Below are 20,025 nucleotides of genomic sequence, written 5' to 3' on the forward strand. Positions count from 1 at the left end.
CTACCTATACACAAGAACTCAAATTACTAGACCAGACCTAATAAAGACATCAACTACCTAACCACTCCATCTCAAACTTCATCCCGAAATACTCTCCCTCTCATAACTGCCTCTGCCCTTTTCTTCGCCTCCTCTCGAACAAGCAATTCTCACTCCTGTGCCTCTACCCAATAATGCAATTCCCTACTATGTCAAATGGGACTCTCCCCAGTTGTAAAACGTTTAAGCATTCTCTAAGAACCCTCCTCTTTACAAGATACTACCCTAATCCCAATCTGTACTCCAGTCACTTGTAAACCCTTATTACTTTCCATACTCAGACATACAATCCATACTCGCTCCTCTTGTCTCAGATCTGACCATTTTCCATTAGAGTATAAGGTCTGTAACGAGTAGAGAACGTTTTTCTCTTTGTTTCCACATCTGCAGTTATTCTGTGTACGGTGTATGTCCGTTTTATGTATGTGCTGTTTTCATTGTTCACTGCTGCGGAGCACTGGGTTGCCTTACAAATTAACAATAATAATATTTAAGTGTGAAATTCAAAAGAGTTTTCAACAGTGCTAATCAGATCATTTTCAAAGTGGTCAATCCACTCCCCAAAATGCTACATCTACAACAAACAGCCTTATCTGAAATAGTAAATCCACGTTTCCTCCAAAACCAAAATCTGTCACCTCTGCATTGTCCAAACTAATAAGTGAAGAATTCTACGGAAAAAGACCATTTCTATGTTTGATCAAGAAAAATATAAAAAGATAAAAGAAACACAACAAAGCTTTTTGGCAGCAATTTTTTTTAATTGGAAACAATCGTGAAAATAAATATTACAATTTAGTATTCTGCAAGGAAGAGAAAGTAAGCACGCCCCATTAATCCAAATTAACCCCTACTTAATGCAGCAGCAAAGGATAAAATAATTATTACACTATCTACATAGTATCTGTCAAATTACGTAATCAGATTACAAGTTAGACATTACCTTCCAACTCCTACCCAAAAGAGACATAACAGTGCTGCCATATATACAAATTTAAGCACCCCTCTCCCAAAGAGAAATGGTTACATAGCCGTATATATAAAATTTAACATAGACAACTGTCTATATAAGATTCGGAGAACAAGTGTCTTTTTAGCTGCTGCTGAATACCCGGTGCCAAAATCCCCCGACACAGAATAATGCTACAGCAGCTGTAAGTACACGTTAACCACTTTGGTCTATATACACTATTTATACATTTTATATGTCAAACTATATCTGTAGCTAAATGCATTAAATCTAGATCAATTCACTCTCAAGCATTTATTTTAGTCAGAACACAACACACGCCAGCACAAATCTAGAAATGTAATTCCTCTTAAAAACTTACATTTAGACCGGACAGTAACAAATTGGGAAAATAAAGAATGGAACGGGACAATATAATGTGAAAGAAAAATGCTGTAAAAGTTACCCTACAGCCTGGTAAAATTAGGGTGACATTAAACGTAAAGAGAGGTCGTTAGATGAATATAAACTACCATTATATAGTCCACTATCCTCACTTGAGCAGTAAAAATGACCACACGTATTCACAGAAAGTGGAGGGCGTGCTTCTCACCGCTCAGATGAGACGGTCTGTACACAAAGGGAACGTAAGTAAGTAGTATAAACCCTTCACCTTAAAAGGTTTCATTACTTTTTCAAGTGTACCTGTTGCCTAGGCAGTAAAGGAAGCTACTTACTAAGCTGAAATTACATTTGTACAGTCTTCCCCATCTCCAGGAGCCAGTGGGACAACATGCTTCAGTCATACCACAGCTTCCGAGTGATTTAACAAGTCGTAGTTTCATCTCATATGGCTGCCTCTACTCAGTTACTCAGTGATGTACAAGGGTCACCAGCAAATCAATTGGTTGCACCCTTATTTTAAATTCGGCTCATGAAATGGCTTTAGTCTATGTATAGGCAACGTATGCACTTTAAGAACATTCATTTAAAATATTTTTCTTTATTAAAGGTGCCATTATACGTGCATCGGTCACCACAGCCTGGCACATTTATCCGCTTCGTTAGAAAAGAAAGTACAAATCACAAATGTCATACCCAGACGCTTTACAGCAATAAACACAACACATTTTTCATTTCTCCCAGTAATTCAGCGAGTCCCAGCAACCACGAGAAAGTCTGGAGTAAGCACCGATACTGAGGAGACAGAGCATACAAATACATAAAAAAAAAAAAATATGACCTCCCCCCTCCACCCTTTTAAAAAACCAAGACATGGAGCCTGTATATAAATAATGCTTCCATGTAGCATCCAAATTGTTTTTGCATCAGTGAAAGTTTTTGACTGGTGGGCAAATGAGCTGCAGTTTAACCATACAATGACATCACAAGACCTCATGCTCCCCCCCTCCCCATATCATGCCTTCTTGTCGGCTTCACAAGTACACCTGGAGGGAAACGAGAAGCCCTTGCTCACCGCAGTACCTGCTGTCACGTATCTCGCATGAAACTACTCTGATATTAGCATGTTCTGAGACTTATACTATTTCTAGGCTACAAAATAGATATTGGAAAGAATTTTTTGGTGTGCCCTTTGCAAAACAAACAAGCAAACGAGCATCTCCTGGCCTAGTGAAATTATAATAGGTAAGGTGCTGTTGAAAGAAAAAAAGAAAAAAGAAAAAAAAACAAAAAAAACACAAAATAAAAATATTTATATTTTAAAATAAGGTTAATCCGTAGTGTGCAGCATCCTAATTGCTAGAGATTCCAACAATATTTTGGACCAACCGCCCTTGGCATTGCATGTAAAACTATCATTCAGCTAAACAATATAAACTTCCAATGTTTTATGACCGACAACAACCCTGTCTTCAGAGCTGTCTAAACTATTTTACACTCCAAAATCAATTATGACCTTAATTCTACAAAAAAGTAGTCTTTCTACCATTGTGCTGCAAAACAAAATAAGAAAAAAAAAACTATAATATGCTTTACAAACCATCTTTTTAGCAATTTGGGAATACGAATTTAAACAGAATATTGTTTTAGATCCTTTTTAATTGTGTAAATGAAGTATATTTTCCATAATACCACCCAAGAAAGACAGCATGGAGTATACATTAGCACTGTCTTAGGACACAGGATACAGACAATGAAATCTGTTACCTATTAGAGCCTTTCAGCCGTATAATGTGGTATTTAAAAGCTTTGCTATTTTTAAATCTTCTTAATCGAACCAGTTGGCAAAAATCTACTGTTAATTACTACTTAAAACTTTGTGCATCTGGAGCTGTTCAATAAAGAGGCAGCGTTTTATCAACTAAGTCACAGGAAGTGTTTATAACTGGAGATAAAACCCATCAGGGAGGGCATCGCACACCATTTGTATTGTTGGAATCTCATACTCGCTCATGGTCCGCGTTACACAAGAATACACTGTCCTGTTGTGTCTACAACCATAATGTTGGAGATATGACTTAAGAAACTGGTGAGCTGACACAAGGATAACTTTGCAGAGGTCTATGAGGGTTTTTAAGTCTCAGAGGAGAGGCTGCTGGTAGTAAGTTGGGGGCTGTGCAGGAATTGAGTGTAAGGGGCCGGCCATTGTGTAGTTGGACCCCGGAGGCAAAGAGGACGTTGCATTTTGATATGCTGACATATCTGCTGACATTCCCATTGGTTGACCGTAACTTTGGGCTCCTGGGGCAGTGGTTTGATTTAAATACTGAGGATTTGAGCCTGCGTCATGCCCAGTGCTGGAAAAAAAAAAAGAAAACAAACAATGAAACAGCAAAATCAAAAAAAAAATAAAAATAAAAAAATTGTATAAATAGCTAGAAATAACAAAAAAGAAACAAAAAGTGCAGGCAATGAAAACATTACCTCAGATATGGAGTGTGCGCCGCTTGGGTGGTTACTGTGGAGTTGATGTTTGGTGGTAGAGATCTCAATGCACCAATATGATCAGGATTCATGGTGTAACCTGGAGAAAGTATTTGCGGATGTACCTGGGGCATTCCGTGTACCATATAGCTACCACCCTGAGGATGCCCAGGATAGCCCTAGAAAGAGAACATTGTGTTGAATTAGTGCAAACACCACCTGTCTTAACCTACACAAATGAATAAGGAAAATTGCATTTATTGTAACTCCATCTTAATATAATATCTGTAATAAAGCTAATAAAAGCCCAAGAAAGTCCATGCCTGTGAATCCCAGGGAAAGGCTTCTGTCTGATCACATTACAGTCCTAGTGGGTGAAGAATATCCTGCAGTGCCAGTGATGGCATGTAACATTTTATGTACCATTGTACATTACTTGCATTGCAGCAGCATTAAATAGTATTGGACTGTGACTGCGTTCCCAAGCTGCCATCACCTTAACCCAACCCAGTCCAATATTACCAGGACAGAGTGGATAACTGCAGAGAAGCTGACAATGAATGGAGTTTGAAGATGAACACACGTTCTGCATCATGGCTGCCCCAACCAGGAAACGGACTCACTATAACAGCTTGTAAGGCTCCAATATGACCAGGACTGTTACTGATCATAATCCAAAGCTGAACGGATCTTGTCAGAATTGGCCATTTTGTAACATTAATGAAACAAAGATCCTGGTTGCTGGCTATCTACTTGGGATGCAGTATTGTCCTCTATGTAAGCAACATAAAGCATATTAAGAGTGAGTCCATGGGAACCACCACCAAAGTGAACATGAGGCCGGTGGGGGGGGGGCTGGGGGGTGTTGGACAAAGCTGAAAATCACTTGGAGGTGAGCAATGTTTAAAATTAGCAGGTTTTGCTTAAAAAGACCAAAAAGAACAATGGTCTTTTTTTTATCACAGTCAATTACATAAGTCACCTACTTATTAAAGTAGTATAATTTTGATCAGCAGCTCCACAGAAAACTGCTACATTTCCCATGCTGTCTGGAAAATATCTACATGTCAGCTTCACAGTGGCTGTTTAACCCTCTAATATGACCAGTACAGGAGCTTAGAAACAGCATTGTGTATATTTGCATGGGTATATGGAGCTGGGTAGAGTACATTACATTGTACAAACAGAAGAGTCAGAAGATAGTAAAACAGAGTGGATTACGACCAGGTGACTTAAATCATGACAAGATATGATGGAGCAATGTAGAACTGTAATGTGGCAGGAGGTGTTGTATAGGTCATCGGATTCCAAGCTCTTCCACAAAGGCTCCCTTGTTAACAAGCCATTCTGCAGAAGTCCGTGTCAAGGGTCAGTATAACAAGTGGCTAAAAAGAAGATCAAAGCGGAGGCTTCCCAGAGACAGCTATAGGAAAAGATCAGAATACATTTTACTGCCGCTCCCACTCTAAACTGTGCTTCAAGCTGCGCTTCATTATTCAGAAAGCTTCTGACTTACACGGGTCAACTATTCTGAGACGTACAGAAACGTTCCTGAGTGAGAGAAGAGGATTTGATGTTTCCATATAAATATATATTCTCTCCTACATGCAAATAGAGGAACGTGAATCTTTTAGTGATGCTCAATTTGAGGCTTGTAAATATGGCGAGCCAAAGGCTCGGTTACCTGATATAAGACTGCAGCTTTCATTGTGCTTGTATGGTAGTTACAGCCAACTCCTGAATTCATAGAACGTAGATCTTTGACTATTTCCAATCCAGTTAATTCACCAAGACTGGTATCAAATGCACTGTTCCACAAAAGGAACTCAGAAGTGATCACAACATCAGTCTATCCATGGGAAACATTTTCCCGGTCACAAATGTGCTTTTCAGCTCTGAGAGGACCTCATGCAGAGCTCCGACAGCTGAAGCAGTTATGTGCGGCAGGAAAACACTGTATTCCGCCACTGGAAGCTGCACGTCACTAAATGTTTTTGTGGCTTCTCAACTTTTTTTTGACTAGCAGCCCAGAAAACATAGTGTGATGAAAGATCAATAATTCTAAAACATTCTAAAAAGAATTGTTAAAATTATTGCCGTCAGACATTTTTTTTTTATGGGCAAGGAGGTAGCCAGGCCCCCCAACTTCCCAGGCACTTCCAGCATTCGGACCACCCCTCCCCCCACTTAGGAGAATAGCTGTCATCACTATTATCTGCATTTGTATCAGCCCCAGCCTTGGTGCAGGGGATCCAATTGAAACCACACAAGTTTGAATAGCCCACAATGGGTGTGATATGTATTACCGCCGGCCGACAGCGGCTGCCCGACAAAGGAGGAAATCCTGACCGTCCTAAAGGTAAGTATAAACTAATCTAATTCTACCCCCTAACCCTCCTTTAGGGTGCCTAACCCTAACCTCCCCTCCTGAGCCTAACCCTAACCCCCCCTCAAAGTGCCTAAACCTAACCCCCCCTTCCCCGCTGCCTAAACCCAAGTCCCCCGGGGGTGCCTAACACCCCCTCCCCCTAGCCTAACCCTAAGTCCCCCCCAGGAGCCCTAAACCTAATGAACAGACGGCAGAATGTTAGTTAAAATGAAACAGAACTAGACAATTAATATGGAAGAAGCTGCTACCTGCATGGAGACCCCAAGAGAAGGTGGGGTGTAGTGTGTCTGTGGAGGGGGCTTGCTGTACACCGCATACATTGGAGCTTCATTCGCTAGTTTGTTGTACAATTCTAACGCCTCCAGGACCTTCACATTCAATTCAGACAGTTCAGAATGTTTCCTGGTTAGAAATCAAAAGAATTACTGAATTACTTAGACCTAAAAATACAATCTGAATTTAAACAAACGTGCAGTGTAATTAACTAAACATGGGGAAAATAAAAAGTGTGTCTAAAATTAAGTCAGAATATACTGACGCTGCCCTTAATCATACCTGTCCCCTACACATTAAAATTACAGGGAGGGAATGGAAATGGATTTGAAACTGGAGTTTGAACTGGACTTTGACTTACTCTGTAACCTCAAGTAGTAGCATGCTACTACTCCACCCTCCTGCAATTTTACCTGGTAATTCTACCCATTGTTGCATAACAATTTCTATTATTATTATTATTGCAATCAGTCCTTAGTTATTTTGAGGTATGTCTCTCTATATATATCTATATATATCTATATCGATATATCTATCTATCTATCCTTGGCTAACGAAACTAGTTGGGCGTGATTCGGTGTCTGACGTTGGATGTGGTGTTGTCACAAGCTGAGTCCCAAGGAGCCCGACGGGATTGCCACTTTGTATAACGTGGATATCCATCACCTTGGGTGCTATCCGGAAGCCCCGGAGGGCTGAGTGTGAGCCGGCTGCTGTTTACTTTGATGTACGTGAGCTTATTACACTTAGTAAAAGTGATTGTTATTTTCTACTCACGTGGATGCGCCTTGTCTTCTTTTCGTTTCATAATTGATACTATTTGGCCTGTGGTGAGGCTAATAAGAGGACGGCAGCACGTACAGCGCCATTATTTGTTGATACTGGACTTTATTTGTATTTATTGTTATGCTCTTAAGTGGATATGCTGCGCACTTGTGCATTCTAAAATATAATTTTATATATATATATATATACACACACACATATATATATTATATACATACACTAATATATATATATATATATATATATATATACACACACACACACACATACACTAATATATATATATTATATACATACACTAATATATATATACACACACACACATATATTATATACATACACACATACACTAATATATATACACACACACATATATATATTACATACATACACACGTACACTAATATATATACACTAATATAAATATATATATATATACACTAATACATACATATATAGTGTGTGTGTATATATATATATATATATATTTATATGTATATATATATCTATATATTACACACACACACTATATATATATATATATATATATATATATACACACACACACATATATATATATATATATACACACACACACACACTCACACACGCACCCTTCACCCTATTCTCCCATCCCTCTCTATTCACCTTCTTTACAATATTATTTACCCAATAACCTTTCCAACTTCACCCTACGGTACCCATTATCTTGGCCTCCTCACCATAAAAGCATTTATATTATCCAGGCCCCCAGCCCCACTACAGAGACCACTGTAATACACCAAAGTTGCTTGCTTCCCTGTTTTATTTTTATTTATTTTTTCACAATTTGCTCTGCAGCACATGGAATGATAGTGGATAACTTTTACCCTTCAACGTCTCATTTCCATATATTGCTTATTTCGCACATTGTAACCTATGTAGTGTGCCCAAAATGGCTGCCTCTCCTACAGTATACTCTTGCGGGTAGGATAAAAAATGCAAGGATTTGATGATTTTGTAAGGATCATGGGGCCTATTCATCAACCGATAAATGGCCCGGTTACCATGCGGAAACGCTAGTTTCCACATTTTTAAGTTACAGGGCCATTCATCATTAGGGGTCCGATAGGATCCCCCCAATATTCAGCAAACTCCGAAAACTGAAAGTTTTCGGTGTTTGCTGCCAATAACAAGCACCATCTTCAGATCCCTCCGCCGCCTCCTCCTCAGTCCCTACCGGTGGCTTTGCGCATGCGCCCTGGTCACGCATGCATTGCTGGGATGACGGGGATCAGGTAAGTTAAGGCAGCTACTGCCTTTCGGAGCAGTTGTCCCCTCACCGGAGCAATGATGAATTGCTCCGGTGTCGGGCTTCCCCCGCTGCGAGTTCAAAACTTCATCAACGGAGGCCATACGGCCTTCGATGATGAATAAGCCCCCATGTGTCTTGTTTTATTATATATAAGTACATGTCATCTCTTTCAGATATCTACATATTTTGCTCAGAGTAGCCTACGTAATGCGCCCAAAGATAGCTGCCTCGTCTGATACCTTCATGGGTAACATCAGTTATCCTTGAAACTGATGTATACCCAAAATGTTTGCCTCAGCTCTGCATTATGATCCTGATTGAGTACGGGTCGCAAATGCGAATGCAATAGCGATTACACACGCAGTCTCACTGCAAAGATATGCTAATCCACTGCGTTCGCTATGCCGTCGCAGCACAACATAAGGACGCCCACCTGACCTTACACACATCCGTAATACTTAGAAAGACTGCAAAACTATCGGTAACATGGAGTACAATCACAGCCTCACATACACTTGCACAAGCTCTGACCTTACTCAGAAACTGTAAACCTCATTGCACGCAGTGAGTACTTAAGTTGCGTATGGCATCGCAATGCCTACTTTATGCAAGCCACTGCAATGGCGTTCAAACTCACTGGCACGCCTGCGTTTCGGCAATTCCCCCCCGTCACCTCCCCAAATGCCATTTCCTGTCAATCACTCTGCTATGGGTCTGCGTAGTTACTGCGATCGCAATGGCTAGTTCGCATTTGTGCAGAACGCAACAATCGGCCATTTACGTACGTAATCGCAGTTGCGATCCTTGCTGAATCAGGCCCTATGTTCACGGTTTCTGTATTTTCTGCAAATTTGAACATCTACATTATGCAATTTATTTCTGTAAAGCACCTTGAAAGCTATTGGAGAAAAGTGTTATATAAATAAAATTATTATTATTCTATGTGTATGTGAGAGGTATACTCTACCTCAACACATCCATGCTGTGTAATAATGAAACCAGAAAATACTAAATAAAACTGTCAAAATAATCAATGGACAATGTAGACTACAATTTGAAGAGTCATCATTCACTGTATAGTGTACATTGACGTATTGACTATTTTGCTCTATTGGCACTAAATAAGCAATGCTGCTGTTATTTTTTTTATTATCTATACAAAATACAACTAGATGAAGCATAAAAAGGAAGCAAAGAATCAGCACCAGTGACAGAATACAGCCAACTAGACAAAAAACTCCCTTGCATCAAAGCAGATTGATAACATATAATAAAGTATAATACTATGTAATAAAATATATACCCAAATAAACAATTAGCGAGTAGTTTCACGGTTTCAGGACTTACCGGTCAATCTCCTCTAACTTCTCATCGATCATCGGACCCATTTGTTGGCAGACATCTGCAAAAAATACACAAGTTGGAGGAGTGTATTCAGAGTTCTCTTTCACTGGTGTGATATGCACAATATGTTTCATCATGCCTTACAATGATTGTCTAGGGGTCTGTGCAAAACTGTCCCTTACACTTCTGAATGTCATTTAAAGGATAAAGATTTGTAACTGGAGTTTGAACTGGACTTTGACCTACTCTGTAACCTCAAGCATGCTACTACTCCACCCTCCTGCAATTTTACCTGGTAATTCTCCCCATTGTTGAATAACAATTTCTATTATTGCAATCAGTCATCATTTATTTTGAAGTATGCCATCTTATTTATTCATCTGCTTTAGAAGGTACTTCTAACTGCAATACACATATGGCTTTCCATATCTCTCTCATTTTTCAGGGTAGACCAGTGCAAACCCATTGATTCATCTGGTTCTAGATGGTTATTTAGAAATTGCTCTCAGTGGGGCTCATGTGGTAAAGGTTCAGCTGGACAATGCCACCGCCATGGCATATCTGAATCACCAGGGTGTAACAGGCCATGAGGGAGACAAATCAGATTATGCACTTGGCAGAAAATAATATTCACGCTCTCGCTGCAGTGTTCATTCCAGGAGCAGACAATTGGGAGGGCCGATTCCCTCAGCAGGCAGGACTTGCATCTCGGGGAGTGGTCTCTCCATCCAAACGTTTTCCAGCAGCTGGTGAGTAGATGGGGCCAGTTGAATGTCCAGGATGAACTTCAAAGTAAAGAACTACTGTTCCAAAACCAGGTATCCAGAAATGATGTTGGTCGACACAATGGTGTCTCTGGTGTTACCCTCTCACTTACCTGTTCCCTCTATGGCCATGAAAATGAGAGTGGTCAAAAAAGGTAAAGCGAGGGAGCACATGTATATGCAATGGCCCCAGACTGGCCCAGGAACTGCTGGTGCTCATCTCTGCTGAGCATGCTAGAAGCTCCTTCATGGCATCTTCCTCAGCAGTAAGACTTGTTAAGCCAAGGTCCTTTCCATAATTTAATTTTACCTCGTCTGGCTTTCACAGTGTGGTGATTGATAATAAAGACCAAGAGGTTATTGACAAGTGTAGTCTAGGCCACGATGAAGGCGATGAAGATTTTTTTTCTGCCATCGGGTCTGTAAGACTGTCTCTTCATCCTGTGTGACTCTCATAAGAGGGGCTGATCAGCCACTAAGCAGACTCTGGCTCTATGGATAGCAGCTGTAATTACTCAGCCTTATATTGGTGCAGGCAAACCAATTCCATGGAAACTGCTCATTTCACTAGGTCAGTAGCTGCTTCACGGGCAAGTGTGCAGAGTGGCTACATGGTCTTCCATGAACACCTTTATGAGGTACTATTGGTTGTATTCTTTCTAGTGATGTCATTATTTGGGACGTCCTGTGTGTTCCCCAGCGATAAAGGAGAAAATACGGTTTCTGGTTGTTATAAGCCGTGATCAGCATTGGTCAGGAAAGATGCCCATCTCCTCTTCCTCTAATACTCGGATTCTTTTTATTTGGTTTTTGATAGTAAAATAATAAAACCCAAAAAAACTGAATTGAGCTGCAGCCAATCTGGGTACTGAGGGAAAGGAGCCTAAGCTAAAGTACCAGAACATGCTCCTCACTCTCGCCCAGTGTTTACAGGGTGCCCCATGGAATTGAAAAAAAACAAAGGGGATTTAACAATAAGCACCACCACAATCCTATTTTATACTAGAACACTAAGTAACTATAAGTGTAATGTAATACCTTCCAAGTCAAGGAGAGTGACGGGATCTGGTTTGGGATCTGTGGGATCTATGTTCTGAAGGAAATGCAACGCCTGATCCATCTTGTCCTATAAAAGAGTTGGTATGAACATGTTGATAAGGAGACATAAAGGAGGTCGTATACAAGTGAATGACCATGCTGTCATACTTCCAATTGTAGCACGAACACGGCATTTATCGAGTTGCACTGTGAAGGCTCTTTTTTTGGGGGGGGGGGGGGGGGGGAGGATTGCTGGGCACTAATCACTAGAGCCTGCTAGGTACAATGGTTCATGACCCAAGGGTAGGCATCAGGAACGCAAATTTTTATATATATAAAAAAAGCAGCACAGGTAGCGGATCTCAATTGCGTACACAGCTGCAATTTTGCACGGAACACAGCTGTGAAAATATGCTAATGACCGCCACAGCTCAGCCAGCATAGAGATGCCCACTGCTGTGCCTCACACTCCTGCGTTTCCATCGGTGCCATCAACGTACATCGGCCCGTCACGCACATTTACAGGTTTGACCAGCGACGAGACTGCAAGTGAGTACTCATGCTGCGTATGCAATCACAGTGGCTAATTCATACACGCCCATGCAACGGCATTCAAACGGACAGGCACTCCTGCGCTTCTCCGACCATCCCCCCTCACCACCCCAAACGCTCACAGCCTGTCATCACTCTGCAATGGATTCCTCTGTGCGTGATTGCAGTGCGGCTTATACGTATGCACTATGGCTAACAATCGCTGGATCTGCGTATGTAGTTGCATTTGCAATCGCTGCTTAATCAGACCCAAGGGCTGGACATGGTAGAAGCATCATAATTATTCATTATTTTATTTATTACCAGTTATTTATATAGCGCACACACATTCCGCAGCGCTTTACATTTTTTGGAGTGTGGTAGGAAACTGGAGTACCCGGAGGAAACCCATGGAAGCACAGGGAGAATATACAAACTCCACACAGTTAGGGCCATCATGGGAAAGATTTAGTATGGAGGAGAAACTCTATGGCTCTGCAGACACACAGTTTAACAAATGCAACTCATTTGCCCTTTATAGTTCTGTAGAGCCTATAAAGACCTTTACACTGCTCAATCATATAGATCTGTAATAAATCAATCCAAGCGCTTGAGTACCAATCAATGTACAGTAAGGCACCAAACAGCCACCTGTAATGAGCCCATGAGCGCACAGAGGAAACAGCAGTCTGTTAAATTTGTATTGGTGGGTATATGCCCTCCTGTGGTTGTAAAAACACTGCTTTCTATCTGTCTGTCGTTTTCACTAAAGTCTTTAGATCTTCTAGGAAGAGTTTATTTATTGGTGCCCTTGAATGCTATAGAGATCAGCTCCGATTAGCATATTATCCAGTAGCATACATAGAGCAATTGTGTGTGGTCTTCAAGGAAAAATAAAATAATCTGCTTAGGTAAGCTTAAGCATGACAGTAAACCATAAACAGTAAAAGAATGTATGAATAAGCCAATACAGTAACAGTGGCTATTTTGTATACATGAGAACAATCATTAACATTTCTGGCTCCTCATTATAAGTTCTTTCTCTACTGCCAAAAATCAGGATAGGGATTTTAGTTAACTCTACCTCCTAGTTACATATTTTATGTATTATCAGTAGTGGTCTGTTGGACAGCCAGGAAGGCTCATGGCTCTGCAAGTTAATTTGAATATTTAATGGTGAGGTCTGTATACTGGGAAGTTGCTGTGGTATGGGGTTATACATGAATGGTACAGCTTGTGGAAGGGTATGCTGGGTAACTTAAAAAGCGGAGACTCATCCGCTATGAAGAATAAAAGGCTTACTTCTCATTTGGATTTGAGAACGGAGACCAGGCTCCAGGCTCGCACTGTATATCATTATATGCAGTGGCGAGTGCCAATTCTATCACAGAATAAAACCTTTTTAATAATGAAAGCAACCAGTTTTACAATTTTGGCTGTGCTTCCTATATAAGGAGCACCACCAGACAAGTGAAGGTAGCCAAAGCTTTCTGTAAGGGCAGTAGTTACAAGAAATAAAACCTACTTCATCTATATATACTAGCTCGGGTTCAGATTTTGCAGCAGTTTCAGGAATTTCTTCGAAAGCAGCAGCAGGATTTTCAACAACTGCAAAACAAATGTCATTCAGCAAATACAGAAAATATAGCCGGTATAACGAATGCAAAGCACCAGGGAGCAGTCGGTGGCATTAATTGAACTTAATATTTTCTATGCATTGCAAGATATATGTAAATCTTATACAAAACTATATAGAATGAGATACTAATTAATTAGATGCTGCTGAAATCATGATGGTAGTGTGGGATTTCTGCTGTTCACAATTCCACTGTTCGGAGCCTAATGAACTGCTGGATGGGTTTTCAAGTGAAGCGAAACGTGTGGTGGATCAAATGATGTAGATCCCATTCATTCAGAGACCAGCTTTAACAACCAGATCATGTGAGGCTTAATGAGAGCAGTTGGCTGAAGATTGCACAACAGCGCACAGACTGCTGTCACTGGCTCACTAGATATATTGTCATGCCTGAAAAAAGTCTGTCCATATGTGATGTTATATCGGTCATGGTTATACAATCAGGGCCAATTTCATGTGTTTGCAGAATCATCAGGACTCTATTGAGTGCAGTAATTTTTGGTGACCAAGTTACTGCTGTTTGGACAAACTACCAGCACAAAAGATCAACTAAGTGCCCAGATTGCATAGTGATTAAGGAAAGGTGGTTCACAGCCTCCTTACTTTCAGAGCATACATCTGCTTCTTTCAAGTATTACTTTTAAGATTCACTGATACCCCTTTCAGACAGAAAACCAAAATTACCGGGTCTTACATTTCAACCCGGTAAATTGATGATCAACACGGGTATTCCTTCTGTCTGAAAGGGTCAACCCGGGTCAAAAATCCTGGGACTTCGACCCAGGAATTTACCAGGGTTGACGACCCGGTTGACCCTTTCAGACAGAAGAAATACCTGTGTTAATCAGCAAATTAGTAGGTAGAAATGTATGACCAGGTAATTTGTTCTTCTGTCTGTGGTGCCCTCTACGTGTCTGTAATAGTCACACAGAGCGCTGTCTGAGCAATTCACATGACTATTGTGCCCAATGTTCCCTCAAGCTCTGTTGTAGACAACAGGTGCGGCGGGGCCTACTTTACCCGACACAAATGTGCTTTTGGATGAGTTACATTTGTTGTAGTGTCAGTGCTGTTAGCTTTGTATGTGATACAGTGAAATATGTATAGAAACGGTTTAAAATGTTCCACAAGACACTTATCGCTTTCCTATACTAAGCATATAAAAATGTTGGGTCCAGACGGGAGCAGTTGCTGCACGACACCATCTTTTGATGCCCAGATTCAGTCCGCAGCCTAGCAAATGAAAACACTGAGAATTACTAGGAAAGAGACTTCTGCTGACTGATTTGTACCTTCTTATGGCATGAAAGCATTTAGTAAGGACCCATTACACACTGTGGAACAAGTGTACTCCACGTGGTGCTTTCAGGAACACTCAGGACATACAGAAACCTAACCCAAGGTGATGATGAAAGGGGAGGAGGCTCCACCTGCTTAGACACAGCTCTTACACAAGTTGTAATTGCTCTCTTTAGAAAGGCAGCTCATTAAGTAGATATCAATTAACATTTTTTGCTCAGGAAGCATAAAAAAGATAATACAGCTGCCATCTGTCAGCACTGCCACTACAGATTGGAGCTACAGATTCATGTATTTTTGACATTTAAAAAAAAACTGGATGCAATTTCTATTATTTGCTTAATAAACATAAAACTTGCTTGCTCAATTTAAAAATGTGTTCTAGTGTATGGGCTTACAAAACACCAAATCAAACTTCGTAAGGTGCCCATCCACTAGTAGATCAGGGAAAGACGGTACGATTACAACATCGTAATCGTACCGGCGTTTCGCTAGGGGGTGCAGTGTCTACACTGAACGATTGATCGTCCAGTGTAGGCACATCAATCATCCCCGAACATGGCCAATCTGTCGTTATCGGCAGATTGGCCTGCATGTTCGGCCGATGATGTCGGAAACGACCAGTGGGAACGCGCGTCGCTGGTCATTTCCGACAGTTGGTTGCACGATTTGCGGCCGATTACTGAGTGATTGCACTATTACGATATCGGAATTGTGCAATCGTACAGTGTAATCGGCTAGTAGATGGGCACCTTTAGTCTTCATTTTCATGCTTCACCCACCTACATACATTTACATCACACTTAAAGCATCAATCTTTAATGTTACATTCAGCACTGACAGCATCTCATTTACTAGATTATCCTGTTTTCTTTATTTTATGACAAAATTAAATCATTTGAATTTCATCTTCAACAGTGTTTTAACTAACATAGTTTTGACTTGTATTTATGGAAATCGGGTCATACTGTAGCACCAATTTTCCTTGAGTGCACTAAGCGCAAGTATGTAATACACAGTATACTGCAAGTCCCCAGTGAAATCATAGGGCAGTATTTATTTATCATTATACTAGAACAAAAGGAGATTGAATCTGATTGGTTGCCAGGAATTAGAGCACATCTGTGCACGGTACACTGCTATGACATAAGCCCTCAGAGTAGGGAACATTCTTTAGGAGCCTATTAGTCAATGTGAACAAATCAGTTAAATATACGGAAACAGTAGTTTTGTCATGTTTTTTTTTTTTTGTTGTTTTGTTTTTTTACATATTTACGTTCAAAGTACCACCTGATGTGCAATGACGTCCCCATACCCTAGTATGGGGATTTAGTCATTCTATTCTGCAAAACTACAGCCATCTTCAGATGGTATTAGCCTGCTGAGCCAAGCTGCTTCCTAAAGTAAGAGGGGCCGGACAACCAAGTAGGAACCATTCCAATTCTTCAGCCTCCACTGGACCTGGCTGTGCTTATGCATGACCTAGGGTTGTGCTTGCACAGTAACACTGCTGGGATGGATCTTGGCAGTGTAAATTTTCGTCACTACTATTAGTGACAAAAGTGACAGTATTAAAGCTTTGCCGAGAGAGCAGTGGTCGGGCCTCTTGCCAATAGCTGTGGAGAGTTAACTGCCCTAGACACAAAATTATTAAGTGACCTATGTGTATAGGACATTGGGTAACAAAAACAAGAGATATGGTAAGAACTTACCTTTGTTATCTCTGTTTCTACGAAGTCCATAGGGTCCACAGGCTTGACCTTGGGGTTATAGCTGGAACAGGATCCATGGGCACCACACAGTTAAGCTTTTAGCTCCCAGGATGCACTTGGGTCCTCCTCTATACCCCGCCCCCGAGCCACAGGCACCTCAGTTGGTAAGCAGCCTAGGCCGGAGGAGAATATGGAACAGAGAGAAGGAAGACTGGAACACACAAGAAACCATACTCACAGCAATAGGAGACGGAAAACCGGTGACCAGCCACACAGCCCATTTGAAGCCAGGTGCGTCAGGGCGGGCGCCCTGTGGACCCTATGGACTTCGTAGAAACAGAGATAACAAAGGTAAGTTCTTACCATATCTCTTGTTTTCTACTTCAGGGTCCATAGGGGGTCCACAGGGTTGACCTTGGGGATGTCCCAAAGCAGTACAACTAAGGGCGGGGACGCTCCTGTGCTGAAAGGAGTACCCGGCGCCCAAAGGATGCATCCTGAGAGGCAAAGGTGTCAAACGCATAGAACCTCAAAAACGTTTGAATTGAAGACCAAGTGGCCGCCTTACACAGCTGAACAGCAGAAGCGCCACGTCTAGCAGCCCAAGAGGGACCCACAGAACGAGTGGAATGAGCCTTAACAGAGGCTGGCACAGGTAAGCCCTCCTGTGCATAAGCCTCACAAATAACGGAACGAAGCCAACGGGCTAACGTTTGTTTGTTGGCAGGCCAACCCCTCTTGTGAAAACCAAAGAGGATAAACAAGGAATCAGACTTCCTAACCGAAGCCGTCCGGTCTACATAAATTCTAAGCGCCCGGACCACATCTAAGGAAGTCTCACCAGCTGAAAGATCAGGGGACTGAAAAGCTGGCACAACAAGTTCCTGATTAATATGGAACTTCGAGACCACTTTGGGCAAAAACTCAGGACGAGTGCGGAGCACCGCTCTGTCCTGGTGAAAAATCAGGAAAGGAGGGCGACAGGAAAGCGCCCCCAATTCAGACACCCTCCTGGCCGAAGCAATTGCCAGGAGAAAAACCATCTTAAATGTCAGCCACTTGAGCTCCACCGCCTCAAGAGGCTCAAACGGAGGACCCTGCAGGACCCGTAGCACCACCGCCAAGTCCCAAGGAGCCACAGGAGGCACAAAGGGAGGCTGGATCCTGAGAACACCTTGGAAAAAGGTGTGAACGTCTGGTAGTATTGCAATCCGCCGTTGAAACCACACGGACAAGGCGGACACATGAACCTTCAGAGATGCAAGGCGTAAGCCGAGATCCAATCCTGACTGAAGAAATTCCAAGATCCTAGAAACTCGGAACACCTGAGGATCATAAAGTCTGGACTCACACCACTGAAAGTAAGTGTGCCACACTCTGTGATAAATCCGTGCTGAAGCAGGCTTGCGTGCCCTGAGCATCGTACCAATAACCGAACTGGAGAAGCCCCGAGACCTCAAGACGGCTGTCTCAAGAGCCACGTCGTCAAAGACAGCCGACCCAGATCCGGGTAAAGGCAGGGCCCCTGAGACAACAGGTCCCGACGTTGAGGAAGAAGGTACGGAGCGTCGATGGAGAGGCTCCTCAGATCGGAGTACCAAGGACGTCTGGGCCACGCCGGAGCTACCAGCACGAGCATGCCGCCGTCCTGCTTGAATTTCCGCAGAACCCGAGGAAGCAGGGATATCGGAGGAAACAGATACGCCAGGTGAAACGTCCATGTCACCGACAGCGCGTCCACCAGACTTGCACCTGCGTCTCTTGTCCTTGACCCGTAAACGGGCAACTTGTGATTGTGACGGGAGGCCATCAAGTCCAGCTCCGGCAGTCCCCACCTGTCCACGAGTAGCTGAAACACCTCTGGGTGAAGCGACCATTCCCCGGGATGCACGTCGTGACGGCTGAGGAAGTCCGCCTCCCAATTGAGGACTCCGGGGATGAAGACCGCCGAGATCGCTGGAATGTGACCCTCCGCCCAAGACAGGATACGAGACACCTCCGACATCGCTGCCTGACTGCGAGTTCCGCCTTGGTGATTGATATACGCCACCGTGGTGGCGTTGTCGGACTGCACCTGTACCGCCCTTCCGTGAAGAGCGGGGCCGGACGACTGCAGGGCCTTGTATACTGCCCGCAGTTCCAGGATGTTGATGGGGAGAAGTGCTTCTTCCGCTGACCAACGACCCTGAAGCGACAAAGAGCCGGTCACTGCCCCCCATCCCCGGAGACTGGCATCCGTCGTGAGCAGGACCCAGTCCGGGATCCAAAATGGGCGCCCCTCGACCAGATGAGCTGTCTGAAGCCACCAAGCCAAAGATAGCCGAACGTCCGGAGACAACACCAGCACCTGAGAGCGGATCCGGTGAGGTAACCCGTTCCATTCTGATAGAATCAGCCCCTGCAGGGGCCGGGAATGGAACTGGGCAAATTCCAACATGTCGAATGTCGACACCATGGACCCCAGAACTCTCATAGCCGAATGGACCGACAGGCGGCAACGGCTCAGGCAACTGCGTATCCGCAGCTGTAGTGAGGCGACCTTCTCTGGAGTCAGGAAGATCCTTTGCTGACGCGAATCCAGCAGGGCTCCCAAATGAACCATCCGCTGTGATGGAATCAGAGAGGACTTTTTCCAATTTATCAACCACCCGTGCGCTTGCAGGCAAGCGATCGTCAGGTGGAGATGTTGAAGCAGTACCTCCGGGGAGCTCGCCAGCAACAGGAGGTCGTCCAGGTACGGCAGCAGCCGTACATTCTGGTTCCGAAGATGTGCGGCCATGACCGCCATAATCTTCGTGAACACCCTCGCTGCCGTGGAGAGACCAAAGGGTAGCGCCCGGAACTGATAGTGGTGTTGAAGGATAGCGAACCTCAGATACCGCTGATGTGAAGATGCTATCGGAACATGGAGGTAGGCGTCCTGGATGTCCAGGGACACCATGTAATCCCCCGGTTCCATCGCCAGAATGATGGAACGTAACGTTTCCATCCTGAACTTGGGAACTCTGAGGAATTTGTTCAGAGACTTCAAGTTGAGGATAGGGCGATGAGAACCATTGGGTTTCTGCACCAGAAACAGAGACGA

General features: G+C 42.9%; 1 protein-coding gene across 2 annotated transcripts in view; it reads right to left on the reverse strand.

Annotated features, from left to right (window-relative positions):
- Nucleotides 1-789: 789 nt before the first annotated feature.
- Nucleotides 790-20,025, reverse strand: part of STAM2 (signal transducing adaptor molecule 2) — a 65,923-nt gene continuing 46,687 nt past the window's right edge. For both annotated transcript variants that reach the window (XM_088462013.1, XM_088462012.1), the window contains exons 9-14: nucleotides 13,819-13,901; nucleotides 11,763-11,850; nucleotides 9,964-10,018; nucleotides 6,512-6,665; nucleotides 3,875-4,053; nucleotides 790-3,747 (exon numbers count right to left, since the gene is read on the reverse strand). In XM_088462013.1, the coding sequence (XP_088318139.1) occupies nucleotides 3,531-3,747; nucleotides 3,875-4,053; nucleotides 6,512-6,665; nucleotides 9,964-10,018; nucleotides 11,763-11,850; nucleotides 13,819-13,901 (776 nt within the window). In that variant the 3' untranslated portion in view covers nucleotides 790-3,530. The remainder of the gene's footprint in view (nucleotides 3,748-3,874; nucleotides 4,054-6,511; nucleotides 6,666-9,963; nucleotides 10,019-11,762; nucleotides 11,851-13,818; nucleotides 13,902-20,025) is intronic.

Source organism: Taudactylus pleione, unplaced genomic scaffold (genome assembly GCF_031769625.1).
Source record: "Taudactylus pleione unplaced genomic scaffold, aTauple2 ptg001137l, whole genome shotgun sequence".
Lineage (NCBI taxonomy): Eukaryota > Metazoa > Chordata > Amphibia > Anura > Myobatrachidae > Taudactylus > Taudactylus pleione.